The sequence below is a fragment of the Cherax quadricarinatus genome, chromosome 29 (genome assembly GCF_038502225.1).
Source record: "Cherax quadricarinatus isolate ZL_2023a chromosome 29, ASM3850222v1, whole genome shotgun sequence".
Classification (NCBI taxonomy): Eukaryota; Metazoa; Arthropoda; class Malacostraca; order Decapoda; family Parastacidae; genus Cherax; species Cherax quadricarinatus.
Window position 1 is genome coordinate 27,903,978 of NC_091320.1, and position 17,557 is coordinate 27,921,534.

Below are 17,557 nucleotides of genomic sequence, written 5' to 3' on the forward strand. Positions count from 1 at the left end.
TTATCTTCCCTGCTTTCAATATATCTCCCTGCATACTCCTCCGACCAATATAAGGCGATGACAACAAAGTTTGGTTTGCCGCAGGTTACTTGTCAAGCAGTAATTTAAACATCCGTATAATCACCTGAACCCATGATGGTTCTGCTTTTATACATAATTGTTTCTTTTGGCTAATATTGAATTCAAGGGCTCCAACAAATTAATTCTTTATTTTCATTTCTATAACAAGAGCAGTCTATCCATAGCCCTGTAAAAATATTTATTTCTTGCACAGCAAAGGTGTTAGTAAAGCATTGGCTTAAAACTGCGGACTAATAGCCCTAACATCCCACATTAAGTAGATCTTTGAAAGAATTTTAAGAAGCAAGATTGCCAATCATATAGGAACGCAGCAGACTGCACATGTTAATCTCCAGGGTTCATTACCTGGACCTCAGCAATGAGAGTGGCTACTCTCACCGCTGGGCAACGGCGACCAGTGCAGCAGATTGCACAACCCAAGTCAACATGGGTTCAGAACAGGTCGTAATGGTCCTGCAGTTGCCAAAGGCAACGACGTGGTCTTGGATTCTCTTGAGGAGAGACAAAATATAGGTGTGGTATATATACACTGACTTTGTAAGTGCCTTTGATAATTGCGACCATGGGGTAATTACACACAAAATCAGTGCAAGAGGAATAACTGGGAAGCTGGGCAGATGTACTTTTAACTTCCTCACAGAGCCCAGAGAGTAATAGTAAACGGAGTGAAATCAATGGCTGCTACAGTGAAAAGTTGTCTTGCAAGGCAAGGTACTCGCCCCACTTCATTTCCTTATTCTCATTTGTAACACAGACAGGGACATCAATCAAAGCACTGTATCACCCTTTGCAAACGATACTAGAGCCTTTTCAAAGTGTCATTCATTGAAGACAGGAATCCTCCAACCTGATATAAACAAAATCTTCAGTGGGCCACAGTCGACAATGTGAATTTCAGTGAGACAAATTTCAGTTATTACGCCATAAAATAATGGAGGAAATCACAATTTCAGAGTGCAAACTCAAATCACTCAACAGAACGTAAGTCAAATGTAAGAGACCTGGGAGTGATAATGTTAGATTTCACACTCAAGGAGCACAACAGCGTTATTATTGCAACTGCAAGAAAAATGATAGGTTAGATAACTGTAAACTTCAAAACAAAGGATGCCAGACCAATGATGACACTCTTCAGGTTACTCGTTCTCTCTAGGCTCATGTATTACTGTGTACTGACGGCGCCTTTCAAGGCAGACGAAATTGTTGAGCTGAAAAATGTAGAGAACCTTCACAGCACGTTTAAACTTAGTCAAACACCTGAATTACTGGGAGCCCTTGAAGTCCCTTGAACTGTGCACCTTAGGAAGCAGGTGAGATAGATCATCATAATCTACACCTGGAAGATACTGGAGAAGCTTGGCAGACAATGCTGGATACCTCCAATGAAAAACAAGGGAGCAACAAGTACATAGAGAGAGAACTCAATAAATATTAACACCCTCCAGGTAGGTAGCCCCTAAGTCCAACATTTATCATTTTTTAGCTAAATTTTTAAGAGATAGATGTAAGAAAATCCAAAACAAATTGAGACTTAATCGACAATGATCATATGCCTGAAATTTGTATAGTGTGTTCACTTTTCACATTACTTAGCTAAACTAACAAACGTGTATTCTGCAGTATCAGTTTGCATTTATTTACACCAGGATCTGATAGAACCTGTGCAATACATTTCGGTGACTGTTGACTGATAAATTTAAAGCAAACAACCTCAGTAGCGGATTTATAGAAAAAATGTATGCCACATATTTATGTATTAGGCCTAATTATTATTATTATTATTATTATTATTATTATTATTATTATTATTATTATTATTATTATTGAATACAAGCGCTAAACCTGAATAGATCATACAATCCTACTCTTATTTACTTATTTCAGTCTGTTTAATACATATATCACTCAATAATATTTAACATATTTTGTTTCGTTGGGCTGAAATCACATGCATAAAATTTTAAAAATAACATCGCATATTCGGTCAATGCTTAAGTATTTTTGAAATTAAAAAATTGCCGTGCCCTTTCATCATTTGATATATATATATATATATATATATATATATATATATATATATATATATATATATATATATAAACACTGATCTCTGGCTGAAGGAGACTCGAACCTACGAACCTTGGAACAAGGTACGCAGTGCTTTACCAATCTACCCACACTGGACCAATACCTTGGAGTCCAGCTTGCGCTAGACTTTGATCCAAGGCAGCCAGCTTTCAGGGAGAAGGCTTACAGCTTTTCATCTCATCCCCTGCATGCATCAGCCTTACTAGAGATTTGAACAATGCAAGGAATTCGCAAGAGCAGGCGAAATGTACACAAACACTGATCTCTGGCTGAAGGAGACTCGAACCTTCAGATGAAAAGCTGTAAGCCTTCTCCCTGAAAGCTGGCTGCCTTGGATCAAAGTCTAACGCAAGCTGGACTCCAAGGTATTGGTCCAGTGTGGGTAGATTGGTAAAGCACTGCGTACCTTGTTCCAAGGTTCGTAGGTTCGAGTCTCCTTCAGCCAGAGATCAGTGTTTGTGTATATTTCGCCTGCTCTTGCGAATTCCTTGCATATATATATATATATATATATATATATATATATATATATATATATATATATATATATATATATATATATATATATATATATATATATATATATATATGACGCACACCTGAGGTCAACCTTTAAGAAGGCACTGAACCTGTCACTAGAGGATCAGCATTGGGATCAGGCAACCCTCCCAGTGCGACTGGGAGGTATAGGGGTGCGCAAAGCTACGCATGTTGCTTTACCTGCTTTTCTGTCTTCGTGTTTGGATTCCAGTGCATTAGAAAAGAAGATTGTTCCCGAACGCTTGAGAGACGTGGTAGGAGCTCAAAACCCCAGGTTTACTGAAGCAACGATTCGGTGGGACACCCTCACAGATTCCCCCAGTAGACCAGCTCCTCCCAAAGAACATAAACAGTCCCACTGGGACAAACCAATCATGGTAAAAATCGCCAACACAATGCTCTCCAACGCCTCAGGAAAGGACAAAGCTCGCCTCCTGGCAGTGAAAGCACCACACTCAGAAGATTTCCTGATAGCTGTTCCCAATTCCTCCTTGGGCACTCGACTAGACCCACAGGCCATTCGGATTGGTGTTGCTCTTCGCCTAGCCGCCCCCATCCTCACCGAACGTAAGTGTATTTGCGGCAGGGCGACAGCTGATCAATTCGGACTTCATGGTCTCGTGTGTCACACAGCAGAAGGGAAGTATGCCAGGCATGAGGAGGTCAATGACATCATAAAGAGAGGCCTCGCCACAGCCCGTTGCCCAGCTCAACGGGAACCCCAAGTGCAGAAGTCTGACGGAAGTCAAAAGCGTCCTGATGGAGCCACTATGCTACTTTGGAAGGATGTAAAGCAGATTGCCTGGGACTACACCTGTGCCGCCACATTGGCAGACACCTACTTGCCATACTCCATAGTGGAAAGGGGGTGGAGCTGCCAGCCACAGGGAGACCCAGAAGATCCACAAATATGAAGACCTTCCCCCTTGCTATAACTTCATCCCAATAGGGTCGGAGACCCTTGGAGCATGGGGCAAGTGTGCTCTGAAGTTCCTCAAAGAGCTGGGTGAAACGCTCATCATAGAAACCAAGGACCACAGGGCGACCAACTTCCTCTTTCAGAGACTCAGTGTTGAGATCCAGAGAGGAAATGCCTGCAGCATTCTGGGCACACGGCCCACCGCCATGGAGCTGGACGAAGTATTCGAGATGTAGCTCTGAGTTACCTATGTTGTTTTACTTTCTATTGTATCTTTGTGAATGTTTTGTCAATGTATTTTGTCTTTAAATAAAATATATATTAAATATAGGGGTGGTAGGAGAAAATTCTCAAACAGCTTCACGGAGAACCTTGAGTTTTCCCTGAAGCAAGTTTATTCTTTTCTCTGAGGATGAGGGTCCCTAGGACAGTTCTAGAGGTAGTACCTCTCTCTCTCTCTCTCTCTCTCTCTCTATATATATATATATATATATATATATATATATATATATATATATATATATATATATATATATATATGCAAAACAACCACTGTGAAAGAGTAATGAAATTCCAAGCGATTTCGTGACTACTCACATTGTCAAGGAACTATGAATGTAATACATCAAAGGAAGGCAATTAAAGGGCTTAGACTACACCTCACAGTCAACTCCCACAACAAAGAAACACCTGACGCGCGACAAAACCGGAATCATAAAAAAAGAGGAACACTGCAGTAGGTCCGCTGGTCCAACTAGACAGGTCCTCACGACATAAGAACATAAGAAAGAAGGAACACCGCAACAGGCCTACTGACCCATGCGGAGCAGGTCCATGTCCCCCCCCGGATTAGACAATTGACCCACCCCTCGGATTATCTACCAATGACCCACCCAGTCTGGTCATCCCCACTCAAGGATGGAGCACTGTACCAGACCCAGCAGCACAAGCTAGTCAGGTCCAACTCACACCCACCCACACCCACTCATGCATTTATTTAACCTATTTTTAAAACTACACAACGTTTTAGCCTGAATAACTGTACTCGGGAGTTTGTTCCACTCATTCACAACTCTATTACCAAACCAGTGCTTTCCTATATCCTTCCTGAATCTGAATTTTTCCAACTTGAAACCATTGCTGCGAGTCCTGTCTTGGCCGGAAATTTTCAGTACGCTATTTACATCCCCTTTATTTATTCCTGTTTTCCATTTATACACCTCGATCATATCCCCCCTAATTCTACGCCTTTCGAGAGAGTGCAGATTCAGGGCCTTCAGTCTATCCTCATAGGGAAGATTTCTGATACATGGGATCATCTTTGTCATCCTCCTTTGTACGTTTTCCAGAGCATTTATATCCATTCTGTAATACGGTGACCAGAACTGAGCAGCATAGTCTAAATGAGGCCTAACCAAGGATATATAGAGTTGAAGAACACCCTGAGGACTTCTATTATTTATACTTCTAGATATGAAGCCAAGAATTCTGTTAGCTTTATTGCGAACACTAATGCACTGTTGTCTTGGTTTTAGGTTACTGCTAACCAGAACTCCTAAATCCTTTTCGCAATCAGTAGTATTAAGATCTACATTATTTAGTTTATATGTGGCATGATTATTTAACTGTCCAACATTTAGAACTTTGCATTTGTCAATATTAAACTGCATCTGCCACTTCTCCGACCATTGCGTCAGTCTATTCAAATCATCCTGGAGTGCTCTAATGTCCTCATTAGAATGAATTGGACGGCCTATTTTGGTGTCATCAGCAAATTTGCTTATGTCGCTATTTATTCCCTCATCGATGTCGTTTATGTAAATTGTGAACAACAACGGGCCCAACACTGACCCCTGAGGAACACCGCTTGTGACGTGCCCCCATTCTGATTTCTCCCCATTTATGCAAACTCTCTGCTGTCTATTTGTCAGCCATGCCTCTACCCAGGAAAAAATTTCTCCTCCTATTCCCAGTGCCCTAAGTTTCCTCAATAGCCTCTGGTGTGGAACTCTATCGAAAGCCTTACTGAAGTCCCACTAACAAAATATTCTACCCAAGAAATAAGGTTTATTATTTGCTTATTATTTTAAAATGACCTGTTTACCGTGATCTTATTGCATATATATATATATATATATATATATATATATATATATATATATATATATATATATATATATATATATATATATATATATATATATATATTTATATGCTAGGACCTGACGATCTGTTGGAGTGTGAGCAGGGTAATATTTAGTAAAGGGATTCAGGGAAACCGGTTATTTTTATATAGCCGGACTTGAGTCCTGGAAATGGGAAGTACAATGCCTGCACTCTAAAGGAAGGGTTTGGGATATTGGCAGTTTGGAGGGATATGTTGTGTATGTTTATACGTATATGCATCCAAACTGTTGCATTCTGAGCACCTCTGCGGAAACATTGATTATGTGTGAGTGAGGTGAAAGTGTTGAATGATGATGAAAATATTTTCTTTTTGGGGATTTTCTTTCATTTTGAGTCACCCTGCCTCGGTGGGAGACGGCCGACTTGATAATATATATATATATATATATATATATATATATATATATATACATATATATATATATATATATATATATATATATATATATATATATATATATATATATATATATATATGTACATATATATATATATATATATATATATATATATATATATATATATATATATATATATATATATATATATATATATATATATATATATATATATATATACATATATATGTCGTGCCGAATATGTAAAACTGGTCAATTAGGAAGAACTCATTTAAAATTAAGTCCTTTCCAAAATTTTCTCTTATACGTTTAAAGATATATTTTTTTCATAATGTAACTTTTTTTAATTTTGCTCCAAAAGAAACTTAGAAAACTTACCTAACCTTGTTATAACAAGAGCAATTTATTTTAGCCTAACCCAACTAAATATATTTTAGATTTGTTTACAATAATTTAATACTAAACAAACACAATGAAATATATTGATTTCGTTAGGTTCAGAATAATTTTGGCGAAATTATTGCATACACAAATTTTCGCTTGTCCTATATGGCAAGATGAACGTTGCTATTTAAGCCGAGATCGCAAGTTCTGCCTATTCGGCACGACATATATATATATATATATATATATATATATATATATATATATATATATATATATATATATATATATATATATATATATATACGTATATATATATATATATATATATATATATATATATATATATATATATATATATATATATATATATATATATATATATATATATATATATATATATATATATATATATATATATATATATATATATATATATATATATATATATATATATATATATATATATATATACGTATGTATGTATGCTGTGTACTGGGCTAGCGTCCGGCTTCGGAGGAACTGGAGGAGATTCGTAATCTTTGATATATTGTACCAATGTATTCATGTTTGTGTTTTCTGTCAATGCATTCTACACACACACACACACACACACACACACACACACACACACACACACACACACACACACACACACACACACACACACACACACACATATATATATATATATATATATATATATATATATATATATAAATGTATATATTGTCTCTACGTCCACAGCAGGACTCGAACCTGCAAACTCTGTATCAGAGTAACCAGTAATTTACCACGGAGCTAGACCCCAGATAAGTATGGGCGCCTGATACAGAGTTTGCAGGTTCGAGTCCTGCTGTGGACGTAGAGACAATGGAGTGAGTTAAACAAGTTAAGAAAGCCTAAGGAACAAATGGATTTGTCAGTTAAAAACAGAGTAGGGGAGTAGTAGATGGGGAGATCGAGGTTTTTGGGTAGATGGCGAGAATATTTTGAGGAACTTTAAATGTCGATGAAGAAAGTGAGGCGGTAATTTCATGCACTGGCCAGGGAGGTATACCATCTTTTAGGAGTGAAGAGCAGGATGTGAGTGTGGGGAAGGCGCGTGAGGCATTGCGTAGAATGAAAGGGAGTAAAGCAGCTGGAATTGATGGGATAATGACAGAAATGTTAAAGGCAGGGGGGGACATAGTGTTAGAGTGGTTGGTATTTTTGTTTAATAAATGTATGAAAGAGGGAAGGTACCTAGCAATTGGCGGAGAGCGTGTATAGTCCCTTTATATAAAGGGAAGGGGAATAAAAGAGATTGTAAAAATTATAGAGGAATAAGTTTACTGAGTATACCAGGAAAAGTGTACGGTAGGGTTATTATTGAAAGAATTAGAGATAAGACAGAATGTAGAATTGCGGATGAGCAAGGAGGTTTTAGAGTGGGTAGGGAATGTATAGATCAAGTGGTTACATTGAAGCACATACGTGAGCAGTATTTAGATAAAGGTAGGGAAGTTTTTATTGCATTTATGGATTTAGAGAAGGCATATGATCGAGTGGATAGGGAAGCAATGTGGCAGATATTGCAAGTATATGGAATAGGTGGTAAGTTATTAAATGCTGTTAAGAGTTTTTATGAGGATAGTGAGGCTCAGGTTAGAGTGTGTAGAAGAGAGGGGGACTACTTCCCGGTAAAAGTAGGTCTTAGACATGGATGTGTAATGTCACCATAGTTGTTTAATATATTTATAGATGGGGTTGTAAAAGAAGTAAGTGCTAGGGTGTTCGGGAGAGGGGTGGGATTAAATTATAGGGAATTAACAAAATAGGAAGTGACACAGTTACTTTTTGCTGATGATACTGTGCTTATGGGAGATTCTAAAGAAAAATTGCAAAGGTTAGTGGACGAATTTGGGAGTGTGTGTAAAGGTAGAAAGTTGAAAGTGAACATAGAAAAGAGTAAGGTGATTGAGTATCAAATGATTTAGATAAAGAAAAAATGGATATCAAATTGGGGAAGAGTATGGAAGAAGTGAATGTTTTCAGATATTTGGGAGTTGACGTGTCAGCGGATGGATTTATGAAGGATGAGGTTAACCATAGAATTGATGAAGGAAAAAAGGTGAGTGGTGCATTGAGGTATATGTGGAGGCAAAAAATGTTATCTATGGAGGCAAAGAAGGTAATGTATGAAAGCATAGTAGTACCAACACTCTTATATGGGTGTGAAACTTGGGTTGTAACTGCTGCAGCGAGGAGGCGGTTGGAGGCAGTGGAGATGTCCTGTCTAAGGGCAATGTGTGGTGTGAATATTATGCAGAAAATTCGGAGTGTGGAAATTAGGAGAAGGTGTGGAGTTAATAAAAAGTATTAGTCAGAGGGCTGAAGAGGGTTTGTTGAGGTGGTTTGGTCATTTAGAGAGAATGGATCAAAATAGAATGACATGGAAAGCGTATAAATATGTAGGGGAAGGAAGGCGGGGTAAGGGTCGTCCTCGAAAAGGTTGGAGGGAGTGGGTAAATGAGGTGTTGTGGGCAAGGAGTTTGGACTTCCAGCAAGCGTGCGTGAGCGTGTTAGATAGGAGTAAATGGAGACGAATGGTATTTGGGACTTGACGAGCTATTGGAGTGTGAGCAGGGTAATATTTAGTGAAGGGATTCAGGGAAACCGGTTATTTTATTAACCGGACTTGAGTCCTGGAAATGGGAAGTACAATGCCTGCACTCTAAAGGAGGGGTTTAGGATACTGGCAGTTTGGAGGGATATATTGTGTATTTTTATACGTATATACTTCTAAACTGTCGTATTCTGGGCACCTCTGCAAAAACAGTGATTATGTGTGAGTCAGGTGAAAGTGTTGAATGATGAAAGTATTTTCTTATTGGGTCAAGACGGTCGACTTGTTGATAAGTATACACGATATGATGTAGGGCGAAATGACAGTAGTTTGTTGGATTATGTATTGGTAGATAAAAGACTGTTGAGTAGACTTCAGGATGTACATGTTTATAGAGGGGCCACAGATATATCAGATCACTTTCTAGTTGTAGCTACACTGAGAGTAAAAGGTAGATGGGATACAAGGAGAATAGAAGCATCAGGGAAGAGAGAGGTGAAGGTTTATAAACTAAAAGAGGAGGCAGTTAGGGTAAGATATAAACAGCTATTGGAGGATAGATGGGCTAATGAGAGCATAGGCAATGGGGTCGAAGAGGTATGGGGTAGGTTTAAAAATGTAGTGTTAGAGTGTTCAGCAGAAGTTTGTGGTTACAGGAAAGTGGGTGCAGGAGGGAAGAGGAGCGATTGGTGGAATGATGATGTAAAGAGAGTAGTAAGGGAGAAAAAGTTAGCATATGAGAAGTTTTTACAAAGTAGAAGTGATGCAAGGAGGGAAGAGTATATGGAGAAAAAGAGAGAAGTTAAGAGAGTGGTGAAGCAATGTAAAAAGAGAGCAAATGAGAGAGTGGGTGAGATGTTATCAACAAATTTTGTTGAAAATAAGAAAAAGTTTTGGAGTGAGATTAACAAGTTAAGAAAGCCTAGAGAACAAATGGATTTGTCAGTTAAAAATAGGAGAGGAGAGTTATTAAATGGAGAGTTAGAGGTATTGGGAAGATGGAAGGAATATTTTGAGGAATTGTTAAATGTTGATGAAGATAGGGAAGCTGTGATTTCGTGTATAGGGCAAGGAGGAATAACATCTTGTAGGAGTGAGGAAGAGCCAGTTGTGAGTGTGGGGGAAGTTCGTGAGGCAGTAGGTAAAATGAAAGGGGGTAAGGCAGCCGGGATTGATGGGATAAAGATAGAAATGTTAAAAGCAGGTGGGGATATAGTTTTGGAGTGGTTGGTGCAATTATTTAATAAATGTATGGAAGAGGGTAAGGTACCTAGGGATTGGCAGAGAGCATGCATAGTTCCTTTGTATAAAGGCAAAGGGGATAAAAGAGAGTGCAAAAATTATAGGGGGATAAGTCTGTTGAGTGTACCTGGTAAAGTGTATGGTAGAGTTATAATTGAAAGAATTAAGAGTAAGACGGAGAATAGGATAGCAGATGAACAAGGAGGCTTTAGGAAAGGTAGGGGGTGTGTGGACCAGGTGTTTACAGTGAAACATATAAGTGAACAGTATTTAGATAAGGCTAAAGAGGTCTTTGTGGCATTTATGGATTTGGAAAAGGCGTATGACAGGGTGGATAGGGGGGCAATGTGGCAGATGTTGCAAGTGTATGGTGTAGGAGGTAGGTTACTGAAAGCAGTGAAGAGTTTTTACGAGGATAGTGAGGCTCAAGTTAGAGTATGTAGGAAAGAGGGAAATTTTTTCCCAGTAAAAGTAGGCCTTAGACAAGGATGTGTGATGTCACCGTGGTTGTTTAATATATTTATAGATGGGGTTGTAAGAGAAGTAAATGCGAGGGTCTTGGCAAGAGGCGTGGAGTTAAAAGATAAAGAATCACACACAAAGTGGGAGTTGTCACAGCTGCTCTTTGCTGATGACACTGTGCTCTTGGGAGATTCTGAAGAGAAGTTGCAGAGATTGGTGGATGAATTTGGTAGGGTGTGCAAAAGAAGAAAATTAAAGGTGAATACAGGAAAGAGTAAGGTTATGAGGATAACAAAAAGATTAGGTGATGAAAGATTGAATATCAGATTGGAGGGAGAGAGTATGGAGGAGGTGAACGTATTCAGATATTTGGGAGTGGACGTGTCAGCGGATGGGTCTATGAAAGATGAGGTGAATCATAGAATTGATAAGGAAAAAAGAGTGAGTGGTGCACTTAGGAGTCTGTGGAGACAAAGAACTTTGTCCTTGGAGGCAAAGAGGGGAATGTATGAGAGTATAGTTTTACCAACGCTCTTATATGGGTGTGAAGCGTGGGTGATGAATGTTGCAGCGAGGAGAAGGCTGGAGGCAGTGGAGATGTCATGTCTGAGGGCAATGTGTGGTGTGAATATAATGCAGAGAATTCGTAGTTTGGAAGTTAGGAGGAGGTGCGGGATTACCAAAACTGTTGTCCAGAGGGCTGAGGAAGGGTTGTTGAGGTGGTTCGGACATGTAGAGAGAATGGAGCGAAACAGAATGACTTCAAGAGTGTATCAGTCTGTAGTGGAAGGAAGGCGGGGTAGGGGTCGGCCTAGGAAGGGTTGGAGGGAGGGGGTAAAGGAGGTTTTGTGTGCGAGGGGCTTGGACTTCCAGCAGGCATGCGTGAGCGTGTTTGATAGGAGTGAATGGAGACAAATGGTTTTTAATACTTGACGTGCTGTTGGAGTGTGAGCAAAGTAACATTTATGAAGGGATTCAGGGAAACCGGCAGGCCGGACTTGAGTCCTGGAGATGGGAAGTACAGTGCCTGCACTCTGAAGGAGGGGTGTTAATGTTGCAGTTTAAAAACTGTAGTGTAGAGCACCCTTCTGGCAAGACAGTGATGGAGTGAATGATGGTGAAAGTTTTTCTTTTTCGGGCCACCCTGCCTTGGTGGGAATCGGCCGGTGTGATAATAAATAAAAAAATAAAAATAAATATATATATATATATATATATATATATATATATATATATATATATATATATATATATATATATATATATATGCAATAAGATCACAGTAAACAGGTGATTTCAAAATATGCAAATATGGTTGTTTTGCATATATATATATATATATATATATATATATATATATATATATATATATATATATATATATATATATATATGCAAGGAATTCGCAAGAGCAGGCGAAATATACATTGTTAAAATCTCTAGTTGGTCGATGTATGCAGAGGATGAGATGAAAAGCTGTAAGCCTTCTCCCTGAAAGCTGGCTGCCTTGGATCAACGTCTAGCGTGAGCTGGACGTGGCCCGGTGGTCTGGTGGCTAAAGCTCCCGCTTCACACACGGAGGGCCCGGGTTCGATTCCCGGCGGGTGGAAATTCCGACATGTTTCCTTACACCTATTGTCCTGTTCACCTAGCAGCAAATAGGTACCTGGGTGTTAGTCGACTGGTGTGGGTGGCATCCTCGGGGACAAGATTAAGGACCCCAATGGAAATAAGTTAGACAGTCCTCGATGACGCACTGACTTTCTTGGGTTATCCTGGGTGGCTAACCCTCCGGGGATTAAAAATCCGAACGAAATCTTATCTTATCTGTCCAGTGGTGAGAATGGTAAAGCACTACATACCTTATTCCAAGGTTCGTAGGTTCGAGTCTCCTTCGGCCAGAGATCAGTGTTTACATATATATATATTATATTATATATATATATATATATATATATATATATATATATATATATATATATATATATATATATATATATATATATATATATATATATATATATCGAGTCGAATAGGTAAAACTTGCGATTTTGGCACAGAAGTTTTTTTATAAATAAAATTTAAAAATATTCTAAAAAGATTCCCCGCGATGAGACTATGGATGAACTTAAAAATGTTACCAACTTCTGTTGTAATAATATTTACATATTTACCTTTATATAATATGTTTGATTGTAATAGTCCCACTTTAACAGGAATGAAGAAAAAACTGCATTAAGTTGTTTCACTTTTTTATATTTTTAACCAGCATTAAATGCACTTGGCATATACCTCATTAGTTACAATACTGAACGAAAAAGTAAATATTTTGAAAAAAAAACTAATATTGCAATTAATATGAATAATTAATTCTATACTGTGGTATCAGCTCCTTTCAATAAATGTAAAGCACGTCGTATTTTTTTGCATCTCTACGATTGCGGAAGCTTAAGGATGTTCATTGTGTCACCGCTCATACAAGTCACATGCAAGAAACTCTTAACAAAGGTGGTGGCTTGCATAAAGGTGAAAGGGGAAACACAATCAGCTCTGATTACAATGACGGATTCATTCGCTATTAAGCATGGTAGAATGTTGTGACAACCCCGCTACGAGGATATCGACTTCTTCAGAAAAACTGGTTCATGGAAGTGTCTTTGGTTTCCTGGCGGGGGTAAAAATTAGGACAATTTAGACTAGCAAAAGATGGAGAACAGGAGACGGAATAAAAGCTTCAATATTGCTGTGACCTATGATTAGGGTTTGATGAAAAACTGCAATAATAAAAGTGCAAATTTATTAATAAAAATCAGATTCCGTCTTAAAATTACAGTAAAGAATAAAATCAAGAACATTATGGCTGAAATAATTCACAACCTGCAAATTGGAAACCGAAACTGAACCACGTTGCAATCCGTCCTTAATTCAAGACTATAATGGTCGAAAGCGAACCTGAATGATGTCCCTCTCGCTTCCAATTGATGAATTAATAGTGATGTATTTCCCGGTTCATAATCCTAGTACAGTTTCCCACGCTAACATAGTGTTAATTAAACACCTTACGTTTCATATAGTCACTGGCTATGTATTTCACTTTCTGTTCATCTCTCTGTTACTTTACTAAGTCTCTGGCTTTTTGCCATTGGTGACTGACACTGGCTTCTGTCATTGCTGATTGACGCTGGCTTCTTGTGTAAGTGACTGACACTGGCTTCTCTCACCGGTGACTGACACTGACTTCTGTCGTTAGTGATTGGCACTGGCTTGTCTCTAGTGAGACACTGATGACTCACACTAGCTTCTGTCACTGGTGACTAAATTAGGATTTTCACTAATGACTGACACTTGAGTTCTTCCACACTAACTCACTCGGTGGTTGTTTACCTCTCTGTTCAACTTCACCTTTAACTGCCTCAAACAGCTTTCCTGTCAGTAAGCTCTCGTCCACTTATATATACTATAAGTTCCAGTACCAGCAAAAACAATAAATTTTTCATTTATAGCACTTACTGTGCTACGCTCACTAATGGGAGGAACATCATTCATATCTTGTATTATCAATAGGTACAACACTTTTTTTTTAACAATATTGGATACATCAGCAATGTACTACTACCCTATTCTATCTCTTCATATGTATGCCGACGGTCTTCTGACATTTATGCCAACGGTCTTTCTGCCACGGTCAGCCATAGTGCCAGCGGATACCACATTACTATCTTTAACAGACATAACTCTCTGTAGTACTGTACATCAGTCGTTGCTTCTTGTTGCGCCCCATTCATAGTACACACGCCACTGAACCTATCTTCATATGACGATGACCCATGTCAGGTAATTTTTTCCCTGACGAATGCAAAATGACGTCCTATTGTATAACGAGGTATGTAGGGAAGCACATAAACACTTTCTAGGAATCCTAGATAAAAACTCTTTAAAAGTTGAGTAAGCTATGATTTTTTCTCTAGTCCGGAGCCAATTCCAGTCTAGTGGATTCAAGAAGATATCTGAGGTTCAATATTCTCAAGTTCATGCAGTAACACGTAGGGACAGTGCAAATAGGGGCATCAGTTATATAGGCGGCGTGATGTGTAAGAATGATTTTATACGGCGCTGGATATATATTATTTATATAAGGGTATAAGTATTTTACAATTTTCATTGTGTAACTGCATGTTTTTTGCAAACTTTTGCAGTCAATTACATAATCATTGTAATTTACCTGTTTGAAGAGAGATGCGTTTTCTCGCTCGTATTCGACTGATAACGCTTCAGATGTTAAATATATACAAAAGTACTCAAACAATTTCTCATTTAATTTTTCCCTTTGTGATTATCTGTCTTAGGCTGAATTTTAATACCAGATTTAGTTGACAGGGGTCGTTTAAAAAATTATCAGAGATTATAATATTTTTTTGTGAAAGCTGCAAAAATAATTTTTTTTTATTCGCCGGTACTCTCCCGGCCAAAAATCATTCTGCATATCACAAACTTAAAATAAAATTGATTTTTACCTGCGTTTGACTGGAGTCATTTATAATTGGTTATTTATTATTCTGTCAATGCTAAGTTGGTTTCGATGCAAATTAGAAAGACATAATGTGTTAAATATTGTGTTATGTGAATATTTAGATAAATACATTTGGATTGCTCATTGTTTTTCTTTGGGAAAGGTAGCTTGATCCATCATAATTTTGATTTCCTCTTTTCATATAACGCTGGCTATAGGAACGAGCAATTGCTTTAAAATAAATATATCTTCAAAGGGAAAGACTGATAGTATGTCTTCAAAAAAATGTTAGTAATATGTCAATGTTGAAAAATTTGTATATCTTATTTTTATTATAATTTAACAATACATTGATTACTCCCAAGTGTCATCGTCCACTGTTGACATCCTAGTGCTGCTTAGCTGGACACTTGTGCATCAAAGACTATATAGCACCTCACTCCTCTGCACAAGCTGGCTTTCAACTAAAGAAGCACAATGATCTGTTTGTTAATGTATTCCATAACCGTATCCTCCGTTCTTGGCCTTGGCCAATGCCTTGGCTGCTGCTGCCTCGGCCTGGGCTGCTGCCTGGTTTGCCTTTTGCAAGTCATTGAGAGCCAGATTTTGTTGTTGGTTAAGGGAATATGCGGCTTGCTGTGCCTGCCAAGCCATGGCGGCCTGGGCTGCCCTTACAGCTCTGGCAGCCACCAGGGCCTGGTAGGTCTCCTCCACGATGCCTCGGGCCTCTGCAAAAGCGGCATCTATGTCGTTGACCGTCTGCACCGCCAGGTTGTAAGTGTTCTCAGCTTCTTGCTCAGCGGCTGCCGTCTTTGTAGCCATTAGAGCTTCTGAGAAAGCTGCGGCCTGTGCTCCCTGGGCGGCGGTAGTGATTTGTGCAGCCTGAGACTGTTTATCGGCTGCTGCAGCTTGAGCTGTTTGTGCTGCTGCCGATGAAGCGGCGGCAGCTTGATTGGCAGCAGCTCCTGCAGCTGCGTTGGCAGCTCCAGGAAGACCCGCAGCAGCTGCAGTAGCTTGATGTGCAGCTTGGTTGGCAATATCAGCAGCACTAGGACCGTGACCACCGCCGCCACCCGCACCAACAATCAGGTAGCCGCCACCCCCAGTACCATAGCCAGCGCCGCCATGGCCGCCATAACCTTGTCCAGCACTGCCATACCCACCGCCCCGCTTCTCCTGTGGTGCAATAGTTAAGAGACTAACTTTAGTTACATCATTTACACAACTTATTTTATAATGTATAAAGGTAAAAAACCTGTGCAACAACTTACGTTATTTTTAATACAAAAAAAATAGAAGATCGCTAATATATCAAGGTTTTGATCCGAAGAGTTTACCGTTATCCATATTTATTACTCTTCACTGTTAGTGCACATGTAATAACAAACTTAATATCACACGTGCAGTCGATAAGCTTTAAACCTAACAAACTAACTAACTTTTCATCAGAGTTTCGAAGTGTCATAAGATCATGATGCTCACCCGGGCTTGCTCCTTGCTCACTGCCATACCTGCACACAGAGAGACAATTTAATGACAACAGCAAGTCTGAAATGTACTTAGAAAGAAACCTAAAGTATGTAATATACTGAACCAGGTGAACTTATAAAGTCTTTCCTATAATAGCCAGCCAGCAGCAACAGAATTTTTTATCATTAATTAAACGGGACTAATTAAAATTGAACTATGGTAATTTAAGAAAAATTACGAGTGATAAACGATAACGAAGAGGTGGAAAATAATAAATGTTTGATAAGTGATCATATATTTTGTTTGTCGCTAAGAAGCTTCAAACTCACCGACACAGAGTAAGACTACAAACGTCTTAACTGCAGCCATGCTGGGCAGAGTTTGGGCCTTGTGTGTCGGCCGCGGCGCATTGCTCGCCTTTTATAGCCGCACCGAGTACCATTATGCTTTTTTTTTTTATCAGAATTAGGCACAACCGCATCGTGCGGCTTCTTTGAGCTAAATGGCATTTTACAAGGTTAAGCCAAGGAATAACTATAATTACCTAACACATTTATTACACTGGAGGGTATTTCTCTTATGCTCTCTCATACAGGATGGATTTCATACAAGAGGTAATGAAATCTGTCAGCCAGAGCTGGAAGACTTTAGTAGGGTAATATGAATACTGCCGAGCATTCCACTATGGGTTCAGTACCTACGGCAAC

General features: G+C 38.8%; 1 protein-coding gene across 1 annotated transcript; it reads right to left on the bottom strand.

Annotated features, from left to right (window-relative positions):
• Positions 1-15,708: 15,708 nt before the first annotated feature.
• On the bottom strand, positions 15,709-17,219 carry LOC128690406 (antifreeze protein Maxi-like). Its single transcript, XM_053779084.1, has 3 exons — positions 17,180-17,219; positions 16,863-16,891; positions 15,709-16,556 (listed from the first exon to the last, which is right to left on the bottom strand). The coding sequence occupies exons 1-3, from the start codon at positions 17,217-17,219 to the stop codon at positions 15,870-15,872; spliced, it is 756 nt and encodes a 251-aa protein (XP_053635059.1). The 3' UTR covers positions 15,709-15,869.
• Positions 17,220-17,557: the final 338 nt, after the last annotated feature.